Here is a 15,611-nt window from a genome sequence, read left to right as displayed (position 1 = left end):
ATAAAGTACTGGCTGTACCTTTAAGTAATACTGATTCAGATGATATATTTATATCAGAAACAATGATTTATAATATAGAAAATTCATTACAATGCACTACTGAGAAATGTTTCTTATGTAAGTAGAAGAGAATTAGTTTAACAAATAAATTACTATAACATTGAAGCTATCAAATGATTTATATTTTTTTTAGTATCAATGAAAGATAATGATAGTTTTGCCAAGGAAGCTAAAATTTCTATGATTTCTGTACCATATGAGATCTCAGACAATTTAATAAATGCTCTATTAGAGAGTTATTTCTCTGAACCAAAATTTTTGAGAAGGAATGATTTATTTGGTATTGATATAAGAGAACAAATATTGGATCAAATGTATTTACATAACAATCCTACAACATCTGTAATATATTTTAAAGTCAATTCTATTACAATGAGTAGTAATGAAAATGATGGCTCTACTAACAGTGCTTATATTTTACGTGGAGAAACAACACTTATACAAGAGCCAAATGTACATAGTTATCTACCTCCAAGACATTTTTATTCTGATCAATCCAAAGAAATGAAGTTATATCCAGCGTGTTTGGAAGTACTTTTAGAACATTTAGAACATTGTATTTCGCCATTTATTAAACGTGGTAAGAATTAGTGATTAAGTGGACAGTAATAACTGGCGAGTATTTAAATGGGATATTTAGTATCATATTTTTCTATAGATGTCCAATTACCCTTAAAGCCGATATTCCTTATCAAGGGTGCACAAGGTTCAAATAAAAGTACATTAATTCAAATCTTGGTTGAGAGGATGGGCTTACATTTTCTTAATGCAGACTTTGCTGAAGTTCAAGCCTTAACATCGGCACAGACAGAGGCCAAACTGCGTATTGTATTGCACAACGCCGAACAGTCGGTGCCATGTATGCTTTGCCTAAACAATATAGAGGTATCTTGATTATATCTGAAGCGTATACGCACACTTCCAATATCTCTGTATTTATATGATGTACAGACATTTTAAAAAGTAATGTCCATAGGTGTTTGGAAAAAATTCTGAAGGTCAGAAGGACGAAAGAATCATATCGACTTTCTTGAACGAAATAAATTCATTGTATGAGAAGAAATTGAAATATCCAATTGTTATAGTAGCCACGACAAGCGAGTCTGATATACCTGCTGAATTAAACAGAATTTTTATCGAAACCATTCACGTGGAGAATCTAGATCAAAAAGAAAGAACGGATTTAATCTCATGGTTTCTCGCACGAAGAAATCTCGATTATCAAGCAAATCTATTAAAAATTTCCGGTATATGTTCAGATTTCAGATACTCAGATTTATCAGCGTTAATATTGCACGCCGTGAAATTCCATTGTAAAAATAATGCTATGAATTCGAAATCTTTAATTCTTACGCAGGACGATTTTGACAAAGCTTACGGTAATAATTCAACGTTGTGAAAATAATAACTTCCTGCATCATGTCATTCTAAATCTTTACAACTCTATTTATAGAATACATGCAATCGATATATACAGATTGCAAAGGTGCACCGCGCGTACCAAAAGTTTATTGGGAAGACATAGGTGGTCTTGCGAATTTAAAACATGAGATAATGCGTCGAATTCAGTTACCTCTGATGAACGCGCTGGGTTTCGGACAGTCTGGACTTCTTTTGTACGGTCCACCTGGGACTGGAAAGACGCTTCTAGCTAAAGCCGTAGCAACAGAATATCAACTTCATTTTCTATCCGTCAAGGGTCCAGAAGTATTAAATATGTATGTCGGTCAAAGTGAAAAGAACGTCAGACAAGGTAAATCTTGAATGTACATGTCAGATATGATTCTATAATCGATGTGAAAAAGGAACGAGTCTTCTTACATAGTTTTTGAGCGAGCGAGGGACGCAGCTCCGTGCATAATATTTTTCGATGAACTGGACTCGTTGGCCCCCAAACGTGGACGAAGCGGTGACAGTGGTGGCGTAATGGACCGTGTAGTATCTCAACTGCTTGCCGAGATGGATGGTCTTGATTGCTCTAGCAACATTTTCATTATAGGGGCTACAAACAGGCCAGATCTCATAGACCCCGCTCTCCTCAGACCTGGTAGATTCGATAAATTATTATATGTAGGCATTCATTCCGATCGAGATTCAAAACACAATGTCTTGAAAGCGTTGACGCGTAAATTTAAGTTCCGTGAGGGTGGAGATGAATTGGAAATGCTTATAGATCAATTACCCATTCATACAACCGGTGCCGATTTGTATTCCGTTTGCTCGAATGCATGGTTGAACGCTGCGCGTAAGATCTTAGAATGTTGTCAAGATAGTTCCGAAGAAATTAAACTGAACGAGTCTATTGTGGTAGAGTTTGAGGATTTTTTAAAGGCTGCGCGCGATTTAGTCCCTTCGGTCAGTAAAGAAGAGGCGGAAAGATATAAAAGAATGCAAACAGAATTATCATCAGTATCGTAATATGCTTTTCGTGAGAAGCATATTAAGTCAAATATCTTTCAATCATATAAACGAGGTATCGTTTTATTTCGGAAAAATATTGTAAGACAATTTTTACAATGAATAGTTAAATCAAGAGTATCTACAATCTATCCTAGATATTGCACCAAACGGTTAAATCTTACATGCTAGTGCGATGAAGGACACAGCAAAGTGCCAAACCGTTTTTATTTTCTTTCTTTCGGGGACACGGTTTTCGAAACGGTTCCCCGTCTTCATTATACGTTACAATGTTGTATCAATTTAAAATGCAATGTAGAAAAATGTAATAACTGGATCAAATATGAGATTTTCTACGATCTTCCTTACGGATATAGTAACTTGGTTTGAATGATTAAATGCAAGTTGATGATGAATCAAATAAACGTGTATTTTTTTAACTGGCTATTAATCAACTTAAATAGAACGTTTCTGCCCATAAAACAAGAATATTCACAATTTTACAAATCGCAACCGTAATACGCCTTGACTCGTGCCCTAATTCCCTAAATAATTTAATTGCATTCTCCGAAATATACAGTCTACGGTTTCAAACGAGTCGTTTCTGTTAGATAGACGGTATTAGATAACGCATTTCGCTCAATTATAGAACAACGACATTCCCTTTGGTATGATGGCGAGGTAGAATCGATCCGATGCGATTCGTTACAAGAGAATACTGCACTCCTCTCTCATTGACAACGAATGTATTACGCGAACAAAAAGTATTTGTACATATAAATTTTAAAATCATCACAAATTTCTTGCTTTTATATATTTGTTCAGATATGAATCGATATGAGACAAAAGTCACAGAATTACGAAGGATTGCTGTTTGTACGTACACTAAATTATTTTATAACTACGAGTATTTTTATGCCTGAACTTTCAGTAAATTATTCAGCAAGAGTTATTGAATAAATAAATATTATTTCGGAGTAAATTGCTTTTTTTGGCATTCGTTTCTTTCTATGAATAGTTGAATATCAATTAACAAGTTCTCACTTTCATGAATCGATTTGAATATTGTTCATTGTGTGTGCAATTAAAAATGATTAACATATAAGTATCACATTTGATAAATAACGCTAACTGTTGCACGCGAACGACAAAGTATTCTTTGTGCATAACACTATCGATCCTACGGAGTAGGTAAGAAATTCGAAAAAGTTATTCTCCTTTGTATTGAATTTGGAAAAAAGAGTAGAGACTGGCTGGTAATTAAAATTAATTTTGTGTCTGTAAAAGATATTATTTTACATATTTCATAAAAATCTTATCCAAATACTCCTTTTTCCAAGCAAATAGAAAGGGGAATATACGTATACGTATATATCATATAATATATATTAACAAAAAAGAGAGAATCTTTTTTTTTACATTAGCCTATTGATTTTGGCCACTGTACAATAATGCGAGAATTCTCTCCTTAAAAACGTATATTTATTATTCATATTAAGTAAATCGAGAAATGGTTATTAGTCTATACAAAAGGTGAACTATTTACGTCGGAAAAATGTAACAGCAACTTTTGTTTGCCATCGATCACGGAAGTCGGAAAAGAACTTTGTACTTAGTAGCCGCAAACTATTTCTCGTCAATTTCAACTTCTATTTCTTTATTTATTTATTTGTAACACTCGTCACACCTTTTCGCAGTTCTAAGCAGTCTTCTTTTATTTGTTTGTCTGTATTGTGTACATATTTATACACGAGTACATATTTAGCGAGAGAAATACACTGGCATTTCGGAACACCTCCATTCACAAATATCTTTCATTCACGTAGCACGAAATTAAAGAGGAATCGACGCAATGATTTGCATGCGAAAAATGATCGAGGACATTGAAGACTAACTCTGGCAGGACACCTCTGCCTTTGGTGGCTTCTCAGCCTTGTATTGCTCGAATTATGAGAACGTCTGAGCTTACAGAAACGATAGCTTTCCCAGCAACAAGATAGCAATTTTCTATACGTTTCTGCGCATAATGTTCATCAAAAGTGCTGCCAGTAGAACTAGTTATGAGCCCTTGGTATTTGATCCTGGAACAAAAAAGCAAGAAAGCAAATGTTAATAACTATTTCATTATACCGTGTCAAAGTGATCAGACGTACTAATTTTTTCTAACAAGAAGAATATTCGTTTAAAAGGACCATAAACTGACAGGGTAGTTGCCGTAAATGAGTCCGTTAAGTTCTTCTCTTTAGGTTTGCATTTTACGCATACCTGGTCAAGACGATTTCGTAGCAAATTCGTGCAGTATGTCGCAAGCCATTTCAAGATCGTTCCTAGTAATACCAAGCGCCCTAATTACGGCGTCTTGCGCGAATCCTTGTGCTGTCAGCTTCGAAATGTGTTCGACGTTCACGTTCTCGTACGCCGCAAATTCCGGTTTAGTGGGACCAGCGGGATCGTCCTTACCTCTCATCAGGGCGGACAATCGAGCCGTATTTGCTTCCAGATTAATGTTCCTCACGACGTGCTGTCTTGTACCGGGTATCACGATCGTATTTTCGTAGTGATGGTCCTGTTTGTTGTGCTCTTTCGCTTTAGGCGGACGAGGTACCGACAAGGGTGGTGGTACTGGCGGCACATTATTGCTGGTAGCGATCTGACTGCCCGTCGTTATCAGTGACCCGTTATTAGCACGACTAGGTTTTTCGGGTAACGTTGGCGGTGGCTGCGGTTGCGCTACGGATACGTGATTCGCTTGTGAACGACGCGAGTGGCCGCGGGATACCGCGAATGGTACCGGGGGCATCATTGGCGGTATCGGAGATGGCGAGGAAGCACGATGAAGCATATCGTATCCTGCTTCAGCGTTCACTGGAAAAATAAAGCAAATAATTGTATCAGAAACAGATTGGGCAAATTGTTGATAAGTTCTGATTTTGCATCGCTTACAGTTATTATTCTGCTGATTGTCGGTGTTTGAATTAAACGTGGTGTTGACCGTTGACGAGGACGGTGGCGGTGGGGCATTCTCTTTGGGAACTGTTAAATGACGACCATTTCTGGAGTGACTATTCGGCGTCGGCGATGGAGATGGTCGGCGGGGAGGTAACGGTGGGCTGGGTACGATTCGACGCGTCAAAAGGGGTGAATTCGTCGGGCTGAAGTCTTCTTCATCTGAGTCATCACACATTAATCCGCAATTTCCTGTACACAAATCCAGGATTTCCTAAAACATCGAGAATGAAGATTGATGGATTAATTCAAGTATTGGATTAACAGCATCTATTATTTTTTGTAATATCATTTACTGTTACTCGATGCAAGGAATTTACACGGACGCGTGTGCAATATACTTTGGTAAATAGTACATGTAGTCGATTATCACATTCTAAACGATTTCCTCGAGTACTGATTGAACAAACATATTCAAATGACGCGCTCGAAAATGAAAAGAACGTGGTAAAAATACCTGTACACGGAAAGATATCACAATTAAAAAATCGAGCATAATTACAAAGCGGTAAAGCGAATGGCCAGAATGCATTTGTTCACTTACCTGCGTTCAGTGGGTCATAAACACGTTTTCTTCAGCTATGTACATTACCGATTAGTTTTCGATCATGCAGCAGGCAGAGCAATGGACCCAGTAGATAACGTTATGAAATAAAGATAAACGATCATGCGAACGATATAAAACCTTAGTTCATTTGATAATACATAAATTCCCTGTTGCTGGAACACTGATTCAACATATTAAAAAAAAGCACAACAAATCCAGCAAAAGGTTTACATGTACACAATATGCAAAAGTAACTCGACGTAACAATAATACAATTATATTTATAAAAAGAAGTGGACAAGAGAAAGAAAGACGAAAGAGGAAAAGAGAACGAGACATCTCTCGGTTTACCTAATATTTTACAATGAGCAAGGAAGAAATGTACGCTATAGTTTATAATGTTTAATGAATTATTTATTTTAGACCACTTTCTGCTGGCTACGCACAGCATGAATGGACCTGAACGACTTGATCAATTAGCAGCACTATTCATTGTACAAATTACGCTAATGGCTACACGTGAAACGCAGTAAAAAAAATCTATCCTTTAATTTCGAGTTCCTAGTGCAAGATGTATATGGTTATAAATCTCTTCTAATGGATGTAGGCGTACGTAATATTACGCTTAAAGAAAGTATCACTCCCCTTTCTGTATCGTTAATATGCCAATCTATGTGTTAAAAAAAACATATACCTTCAATCGCTTTTGCATGCATTGATGCACACAGGATCTGCGGTATTAGAGTATATCTGATTGTAAAATGAAAAAAAAAGTACGTATATACCACAGCATCGAAATTCGGCATGAAGTGCTACTAGTATACAATTAGTGGTAATACCTCCTCGAAATTCATTTTTATGTGAATGAATAAATAATAAATATTCTAGAGTAATGAAAATAATAACATCTGTTCCCTGGTAAAGATGTCGCATGTTATTACATTGTTTCTATCGTCGACAGGTACGTAATTAATTCTAATAAAATACAAAGAGCGATGAATGATTTCAATTCATCCATAGGCCACGTAGCACTTCTGTTGCTCGATCTAAGCTACGTTACTTCCATCAAAAGATCACTTTGTTTTATCAGTTTTCTTTTTTTCTTTTAAATCATTCTCTTCCGTTCTATATTTTTACTACGTCACTGGTCATATTCGTGAATGATCATAAGACGATATATCTATTAACAAAATACCATTCGATAAAAAGGATTCGAATTCCTTTAAAATGAAATATAAAATTCGGAATATCGAATCAATCCTATGAAATGAATTTCGTTTACAACGAAAGATTTTTTTAACTGGGAATCCAACGCAAATTTAAGAACAAATTAATATCCTATAGGATAAAAATATTACAAATGTTCTATTTGGTAAATTATGCAACTGTATATGAAGCAATTTAACTTCACGTCTTGTATGCATACACCGTAAAGAAGACATTGCCAGCTATATATTGGCACATGCATTTTAGATATGATCCGATTTTCTCGATTTCTCGAGTAAAAATCTTTAAATCTGTTTTACAGGAAGCGATTCGTGTGTAATGCGATTATAATAAATCTGACACGGGAATCAACTACACAATGTTATCTCTAAACGTTATGTTTCGTTACTTTAAATAAATTCTTGCACAAGTACAATGCGGTAATACGCATATTAAAAGAGACGACATTTCATTTCACGAGAATATCAATTATAAATTCGAACGCTTTGCAGTAAGTAAACGAACCATGAGTTGTACAGTCTAAGCCATCGACTTCGTAATGCAAGAAAGCAACCTACCTTCGGGTCTCTATAATTCGAAAGATTATTTCATAAAAGCAAGTATCGATGTAACATGTTAGACAGACGAATTTGAAGAAATACATTAACATTCAAATATTTCTTGTAATAATTCTACTTATATGTAAAAAAAACTAATAAAAAAAAAAGATAAAAAAGCCGATTCGAATAAGGCTCATACAGAGACAAAAAAGTTGGTCCCTTTTTACATTGTTTATCTTCCGAAATGATTAAACTTTAATTCGTATTTAAACTTATGTACCTCGCGAGAGGTAAATACGTTCGATGATAATAAAATGATATGACATGACAATTGTATAAACTCGAGATCTCACATGAAATGCATGAAGCATTCTTTAAAAAATGAGGCATGTTGCTGGGAAATTGTTATACATAGAGCACATTTAATATAATGAAGGGTAGGTGCTACTCCTAGTCGGATACCTCGGTGTCCGGGTCAAGGTCCCGTGTAGGGGTTGACGCGTTACTAACAGATGCTGATTGTGTTCCTGGTCGATGCGTTCTTCGTGGGTCAAAAGGATCGATTACTATTTGTTCGGTTCCTTTAATCTCAGCTCGACAAAATGGACAACCCTGCCCCTCAGAATCCTGCAAATATACACATTTCGCTTTTTTATACAATCTTATTGGATCCAAAATTATATTGGTAAAACTGTAAGAATGTATATAGTCAATACCTGCCAAGCTGTGAGACATGGTGTACATAACAGATGTCCACAAGGTTCTATCCTCACATCTTTGTCATTCTCTGCACAAATTTTACATAACTGGAATGTGCTACCCATCTCACAATACAATTCATATTGTTCTGCTGTGACTTTAATGTGTTCCTCTGGTGTGGGTTGAACAGCCCATGTTAAATCTGGATTTATATTACGGCCATCAGGATACAGGTAACTGAAAACAAGTTAAAGTCCCAGTAATTTTTTTTATACCAGTAGGAACATTTGCTCTTACATATAATAAAACAAACTGCTTACAATCCTTCTCTATATCCATCTAGCAGTGCTTGACAGAGACTTTTATTGTGAGGTATCGTTTGAAGAATATCTCCATCCGATGTAACATAACCAATTGCCCATTGCCCTAACCTTGTGCAACTTAGTCTGAATACGTAACTTCCAGGTCTAGTGCTACAATATTTTTGTAAACGCGCTTTCACTTCATCATAAGTGAGGAAAGCCACGTATCCAGGATGTGTCACAGCCAAAATTTTCCAGTTACGTAAAAGAGTGGACCATGGTTGAAATAACCTTCAGTCACAGATTGATTTATTACATTTCGATTGATTCAATAAGAGAAAATATATAGTTGCATTATAAGTGTACTTACCTAGTAAAGACGTCGAATTCAAAGTTCGAAATGTAATCATTGCACGTGAGATCTATCGTGGATTTCAATGCCATGGCTTGCAATCCAGAACTAATGGGATGAACTTCATTCAATTTTTCTTTAAATACCTTCCATGGTACCAGTGTGCTAAAAACAAATGTAAAAACTACTTGTTAACACAAGAAGTGATCATCTCGATACTTCAATTTAAGGTTGCGTGACATTTACTTTATTCAGAAAATAATATATTGCTTATACGAAAATGAACATCATATTCAATTGTCGGGATAAAAGTCAATTTATCAGTCGCCAACGTTGTTTCCTATTGTAACAAATTTGCTAATGTGTCATCATGCAAGTGTATATAGTACTTGCACATGAGCAGATAAATGCTATATCACGATATACTCTGTTCAGTTCAGCAGAATTTAGAACCGGCGCACCAGTGTGAAGGCTCATCGTCTGGAGTGTAGTCGTGTTTCACGTTTTCTCTTTACAAAGTTCAACAAATTATCTTTGGTAAGATAGTTTGACTTATTTCATTGCATGGTCGAGCATAATCATTCGCACACGTTTTTATTATATACGCAAAAGAATACAGAATTAAAATGTAGAACAATTCGGCGTAGAAACTATCAGATGGCTCGTGCACTTTGCCGAACCAAGATACCTCAGTTTTGTCCGGTGAACGGCAGATGGCAATCGATTTAATCTGCTGCGCAGAAACAACACGCTCAATGTTTTTCATCATTATTAAAGCAAAATGTTCTAAATTTCATTCTATTTTATACATATCATCCACATACAACTAATATTTGAACAATACCTTCACATTTGACACAAATTTAACGACCAGCGTATATTTTTACGTATATATTTGCCTGTTTTTGGGAATCAGTAATCACGTTATAAAATTACGTACTGTATTGTTTGACTAAAAATTTTATATAATATACTATATAATAATATATATAATTTTACGTATCATGTTGTATGTACAATGTACACGGAGTTTGCACTGACGATTTCAGGAACCCTTTACTCGGCATATACATATACGCATAGCGAAGAATGCGTTTTTTAAAACTGCTGGTGCCGTTGGGCTTTAAAAATGTTATCCGAAATGTTTCAGGCACGTAATTTTACAAGTTCCTTAGCGTGGAGTTTCATAAAAGTCAATAAGACGAATAGTTGCAAAAACTGAAGCTGTATTTTTATTACTAACGATTGCATGGCGGTAGTATAATAAAGTCGTGAACGATTTTACTATTTTGGCATAGGCATAATTGCTCTCAACGTACGCAATTGTATTCAAGTAGACCTTAAATAAAGTTTAGATATACGTTTTACCTGTGCGGAAATTCATCTTATTTACGATATACATCATCTTACGATATCTTACGAAATATCTGTGATCATAGTATATACGACGTGATGTCTGATATTATCCTATAAGGATAAGAATACGTAAGAAAGTTGAGAGAGTACAATTTTTGAATTGATATATCATTTTTTGAATTGCTAAATTTATGAAAAATTGGACACGAAAAATATTATACTATTTGGAGAGTGAAGCGAATGTCTATTTAGGTTCCATGTCTTGATTAGTCTTTCTTCAAATAACAAAAATCCCTAAAATTCTAACGATATTTTTATCATACTTTTATATGAATTAAAAATGTGATTAGTACGTGTGTCAAGGTAAAAAAGTAGTTTAGTCACGCAATTGATAACACATAGGTAACTACCCATCAATAATAAACACAACCTTTGCACGCTGTGTCATACATTGAGCATGAGAAAGTTGCAAGTAATCGTTGTACGACGAAGCTACTAAGTTAGCACGGCATTTCTCTAGAATTATTATAATGATCAAGGTTAACATTTAAAGTCTAATGATAAGTTTTCCACTGTATTTTTTCCTCACAGAAATTTAATGAAATATAATAAAAAGTAGGAAAAAATTGTAGAAATTAAATATCGATATAGGTCTTTCTACAATTAGTCTTGCTAGCAATAATGCCAAATACGAATTCATATCATGCTCCTCGTTAAATTAACGAATGTTTTCTTGTATTTTTATGTAACTTGTCGCTTACAAGAACACAATTTATAATTTGTAGTAATTCACTTTTATCCCTAAATGACTGGATGAGCTTATCGTGAATCGGTTTCATTATATTGAACATTTCGAATCATTTTATCATATATACGCCTGCGTACATATTTACGTTATCGCTTGGAATCTAAGATAAAGGAATCTAGAGATAATGCTGGACGTCAATCAATTACAGTTGTCGCAGTAACCATGAATGGAAACGACAATTACAAGGAAGCAAAATCGATATACGATTTTACTGCTAAATCAGTCAAAGGCGAAGATGTACCCTTATCCAAGTAAGTGATAAATTATTATTACTATCATTCATTTAGATCTATGAAAATAATATAATTCCCGATGTTATTTTGGGTTTATAGATATGAAGGCCACGTTTGTTTGATTGTGAACGTAGCGTCAAAATGCGGCCTTACGGCAACGAATTACAAAGAATTGAATGAACTGTTCGATGAGTACGCAGAGTCCAAAGGTGGGATACAGAATTTATAAGATTTAGTATGGTTCAATTTTTTTCGAGGAAGTACAGGATTAACGTGTTTATAGGTTTACGAATTTTGGCCTTTCCGTGCAATCAGTTTAATGGACAGGAACCGGGAGACAGCAATGACATATGCAGTTTTGCTGATCGGCAAAAAGTAAGTATAAAATAAAAATTTCGAATATCTCTTTAATTTTCATTGACTACATAATTGCATATTACTTCAGGTAAAGTTTGATTTATTCGAAAAAATTGATGTCAATGGAGACAACGCGCACCCACTGTGGAAATATTTGAAGATGCAGCAAGGTGGACTGTTCGGTGACTTTATAAAATGGAACTTTACCAAATTCATCGTGGACAAACAGGGACACGTAGTGGAACGTCATGGACCAAACGTCGATCCCAGTAAATTGAAAAAGAATCTTGAAAAACTCTTCTGAATACTTTTCTAATACTGTTAAATGCGCAGTCAAAGATATGCACTGGTAGTACTGTTTATTAATATATTTGACACATGCGAAAGTGATGCATAGATTGTAAATCATTCCTGTTCTACGACATGAGAAGTGTTTTAAGTGTTTTTAAGAAATTTCTTTACCACTCACAGCTTTGAGACATATAGTATTTATTTCATACAGTTGTTTATTTAACACGCATCTCCTATAATTGACAGGATCATGTTATACTTTTTTTTAACTTGCAGGCAATATTTAATTTTACATTAAAGAGTAAACAAAGGTATCCTTGTATTAAATGTACGTGTGTGTAGAAGATATTAAAAAAGGATGTATTTACGGTAACACCCACGTTCGATAATTGACCCTTTCGATTCTTCAAACACAATTCATTTGAATGTTCTCGCATTTAAAAATGACGCACGATTATAGATTTCATCGATAACACGCCTTGTCTTTTTTCATGCCGGTGAACGTGCTTATTTTCGAGTAGCGTCACGACATTTACATTCGTTCCTGACCTTGAGTATTTTTAGCACGTTTAGCACATTTTATTTAACCATCAATTGGGATCCATTCTATCTTTTTCTTCAACGAAGTTAAAAAAATTAAACACGATCAAAACGTTGTTCAATGTCGCGCGACTTTTTTGTAAATTTTTCAGTCCTTGGAATGAAATATATATACAACATGCCGATAGAAAGAAGTTTTTAACGAAAATTCGTCACGAAAATCGTAACAATTCCTCGTACGTGAAAATAGGTCGATGTATTCCGGACGCATTCGAGTAACGCGATGACATAATTACAAGCCACCGTGTGTTTCGAGCGGGTCAAGGATGAAAAGCAAATACTCGACCCGTTCTCCATCAAATATTCCTTTTCTTTCATTCAGACCATTTAAAATTAATACACTTAGAAAGTAGGCGGTGTATAATAGGCGGTATATCGGGTTAGCAAATTTTCTAGTTATTTAAGATCACACTTGAATCAAGAATTCTGATTCTATTACTGCACACATATGTATATTGCAGAATCAACAAACGGAAGCATTAACGAAGTAGAATCAGTTTTGTGTCAATGGAATTGAGTTAAAAAAAAAGAAACGAAACGATTCGTGGAGTCGACCGTCCTTCCTGAATTTCAATCCTGAGCTGCTTTACGTCACCATTAAAGTGGGTCACGTCCTCTATTGCAGGAGTACCATCTCGGAATTGAATGTTCCGCGATATACATACATATCCGTGCACGCGCGTACGTATATGTATGCATTGACGGTGCGTGGTTAACGTACGAAACGAAGCTGAGAGATACTAACGCTATAATTAGTCGTCCTTGCCTGTCGACTGATCCGAGGCTCGCCTCCATTCATAGATCGCAGCTTTCCCGGCTCATCATCCACCACTCCTCTTTCCATTTGACGTTTCCGACTTGTCCCATCCAACCATTCGAAATCGAATTGATTAGAACATCGAGTTATTTGTATTGGCTCGTAATGCGTAAACTTATGCCTTATAATTCAGATTTTATTTTATTTTATACATTTTTTTTTTCGACGGAAAGCCTCAAAGATGACTGCGAGAATCCGTATATTTTCGGTCTGGAAGCAGTCAACTCTGCAACTTTGAATTTGTAAGCCTGCTTCCATACGTACTTGTAGATCTCAAACGACCTTTTAGTTTATTAATGCTCCATTTAGTTTTTTTTTTACCACGTAACGGCAAAAGGAGCATTCTGACCTGAACCCGGAATTAACTATAGTCCATATACCTTTCGTATACCCAGTAAGGTCTCCAGTCATCGATGGTTACGTAGAATTACGCAACGTATAGCGAAAATACACCCATGGAAAATGTCAGTGGAACGGTCATACCGGCGCGTTTCAAGGATGCTCAGTTCGTTTCAAAGGTTGTGCACGCTTGTTTAAATCCGCCATACTGGCTTATTCCTTCATACCATCGTTAGATGCTTACATTAACCTTATTATCGGTGTTAGATCGAACACCATAGTCGTCGCTCCATTAATCCAGAGATGCTTTTAACTACACGCGATGTTCACATGCTCTTCTGGATCCAAGCGACGATGCGAAACCAACTTTTCATATTCAGTCTCATACTCAGACGATCGCTTTAAACGCGAAACATGCTCTGAAACACGATTTTGTTATTTCAGTCATCAAGTGAAATTTAAGCCATCGATACATGAATCTGTTTTAACGAATCCAGAAGAAAGCATGGAGTAAAAGAGAACGAGAGAAGTAGAACCCGGTCCGTGCGATTCGTACAGTTCGCTCCGTTTAATTCGCTTTAATCGCGACGTCACGTCCCCTTCCTTCCGCTTCGGCTCACGTCCGGATGCGAGCTTAACTGGCCGACCGCGAAAAGAGAAGAGGGAAACGGGCCTCTTTCGTTGTAACTCTTCAGACACGGATAGTTGATACGCATCGGGTCGGCTGGCCTCTATCAACCCCTGCGCCGACCGGAATTAATATAACGGGCAAAGTATCCTCCGGGACCGAGCACGCCTTTCACACACGTCAATTTTCCCACCTACGCCAATGTGACGCTTAAATATATGACCAGTTTAAATTTCGTCAATTTTCACATTTGCCAATTCACAGGCTTCCTAGAACGAGACTATCGCGTTTCGTTTACCAGATTAAGGGTCACAAAGTCTCTCCATTTTTTTTCTTTTTTTGTACACCCTAATTGTAAAATAAAATAATCGCACAGAGTTTTGTATTCTGTGACGTCAAGTTGAAATTTTGGAAAGTAGATTAAATTATTTATAAGAATGATTCTTTCGAATTCACAGTACGGAATGATGACATCACAATTTTGTCACGTTGTGAGATTACTAACATAGCTCGTTTTCTCCAAAAAAAAATATTAGGGAAGAAAGTCTCTTTTAAAATTGCCAGATGCCATTCTTAAAATATAAATTGTAAGAATTACGTGGTATTTTCTTTCTTTAACGTCAATGTTCACGAGATAAAACTTCGAAGACCTGGATATTAACACCGAGAGTAGATCGATGTCTCACAGACGCGACATACTGCGTCCGCGTAGTCGTGATGTTTTCGAGACACCAGAACTACCGTGGTGCACCTGATACGCAACATCTTGAGATTGAAGAAACAAAGGCACGCAAATGTAAGTGCACATACATATGTCGGGATTCACTTCGACGGAATCCCAAATATATTGATCGCTTTGCCGAAACATGGATCAAATTAGAGTTCTCTCTCTGTTCAGTTTCAGACAGGATGCGGTAATTCGGTGATTCAGTCTCCTTCCCTTCATTGTCAGTGTCCTCTATGAAAACATTTAATACATCGTGTCTCATAACTACGAATCGCATCAAATGTTATTACCTCCTTTGTACGTGCATTATTGAAATTCTGTTATAT

General features: G+C 36.0%; 3 protein-coding genes across 4 annotated transcripts in view; 2 read left to right on the top strand and 1 right to left on the bottom strand.

Moving 5' to 3' along the window:
* Positions 1-6: 6 nt before the first annotated feature.
* Pex6 (peroxisomal biogenesis factor 6) lies at positions 7-2,897 on the top strand. The gene is made up of 6 exons (XM_018032698.2): positions 7-117; positions 194-640; positions 719-945; positions 1,037-1,439; positions 1,514-1,813; positions 1,886-2,897. The coding sequence occupies exons 1-6, from the start codon at positions 63-65 to the stop codon at positions 2,476-2,478; spliced, it is 2,025 nt and encodes a 674-aa protein (XP_017888187.1). The 5' UTR covers positions 7-62; the 3' UTR covers positions 2,479-2,897.
* The window catches only part of Cbl (E3 ubiquitin-protein ligase CBL), a 17,770-nt gene continuing 5,025 nt past the window's right edge, over positions 2,867-15,611 (bottom strand). Inside the window, exons 2-8 of the mRNA XM_018032697.2 lie at positions 9,148-9,294; positions 8,796-9,068; positions 8,493-8,712; positions 8,239-8,403; positions 5,401-5,677; positions 4,723-5,322; positions 2,867-4,538 (exon numbers count right to left, since the gene is read on the bottom strand). Of these exons, the coding sequence (XP_017888186.1) occupies positions 4,727-5,322; positions 5,401-5,677; positions 8,239-8,403; positions 8,493-8,712; positions 8,796-9,068; positions 9,148-9,294 (1,678 nt within the window). The 3' untranslated portion in view covers positions 2,867-4,538; positions 4,723-4,726. The remainder of the gene's footprint in view (positions 4,539-4,722; positions 5,323-5,400; positions 5,678-8,238; positions 8,404-8,492; positions 8,713-8,795; positions 9,069-9,147; positions 9,295-15,611) is intronic.
* Positions 9,565-12,547, top strand: Gtpx1 (glutathione peroxidase-like 1). 2 transcript variants are annotated; one of them, XM_018032703.2, is made up of 6 exons: positions 9,565-9,666; positions 10,179-10,279; positions 11,442-11,544; positions 11,626-11,735; positions 11,810-11,901; positions 11,972-12,547. In XM_018032703.2, the coding sequence occupies exons 2-6, from the start codon at positions 10,219-10,221 to the stop codon at positions 12,185-12,187; spliced, it is 582 nt and encodes a 193-aa protein (XP_017888192.1). In that variant the 5' UTR covers positions 9,565-9,666; positions 10,179-10,218; the 3' UTR covers positions 12,188-12,547. The 2 variants fall into 2 exon arrangements, with proteins under 2 accessions (XP_017888192.1, XP_017888193.1); XM_018032704.2 differs by lacking the exon at positions 10,179-10,279.

This window comes from Ceratina calcarata, unplaced genomic scaffold, assembly GCF_001652005.2.
Source record: "Ceratina calcarata isolate Rehan_Ccalc_2016 unplaced genomic scaffold, ASM165200v1 scaffold588.2, whole genome shotgun sequence".
NCBI lineage: Eukaryota > Metazoa > Arthropoda > Insecta > Hymenoptera > Apidae > Ceratina > Ceratina calcarata.
Note: the sequence above shows the minus strand (reverse complement) of the source record. Positions and strands in the feature narration are given on the sequence as shown.

Bases quoted from the DNA above. Each gene is read 5' to 3' on its own strand.
- Pex6 (XM_018032698.2), top strand. From the start codon at position 63: ATGATTTATAATATAGAAAATTCATTACAATGCACTACTGAGAAATGT. The intron at 946-1,036 runs GTATCTTGATTA...TAATGTCCATAG, and splicing joins TTTGCCTAAACAATATAGAG to GTGTTTGGAAAAAATTCTGA. The intron at 1,814-1,885 runs GTAAATCTTGAA...CTTCTTACATAG, and splicing joins TGAAAAGAACGTCAGACAAG to TTTTTGAGCGAGCGAGGGAC.
- Gtpx1 (XM_018032703.2), top strand. From the start codon at position 10,219: ATGCGTTTTTTAAAACTGCTGGTGCCGTTGGGCTTTAAAAATGTTATC. The intron at 10,280-11,441 runs GCACGTAATTTT...AATCAATTACAG, and splicing joins TGTTATCCGAAATGTTTCAG to TTGTCGCAGTAACCATGAAT. The intron at 11,545-11,625 runs GTAAGTGATAAA...TTGGGTTTATAG, and splicing joins GAAGATGTACCCTTATCCAA to ATATGAAGGCCACGTTTGTT.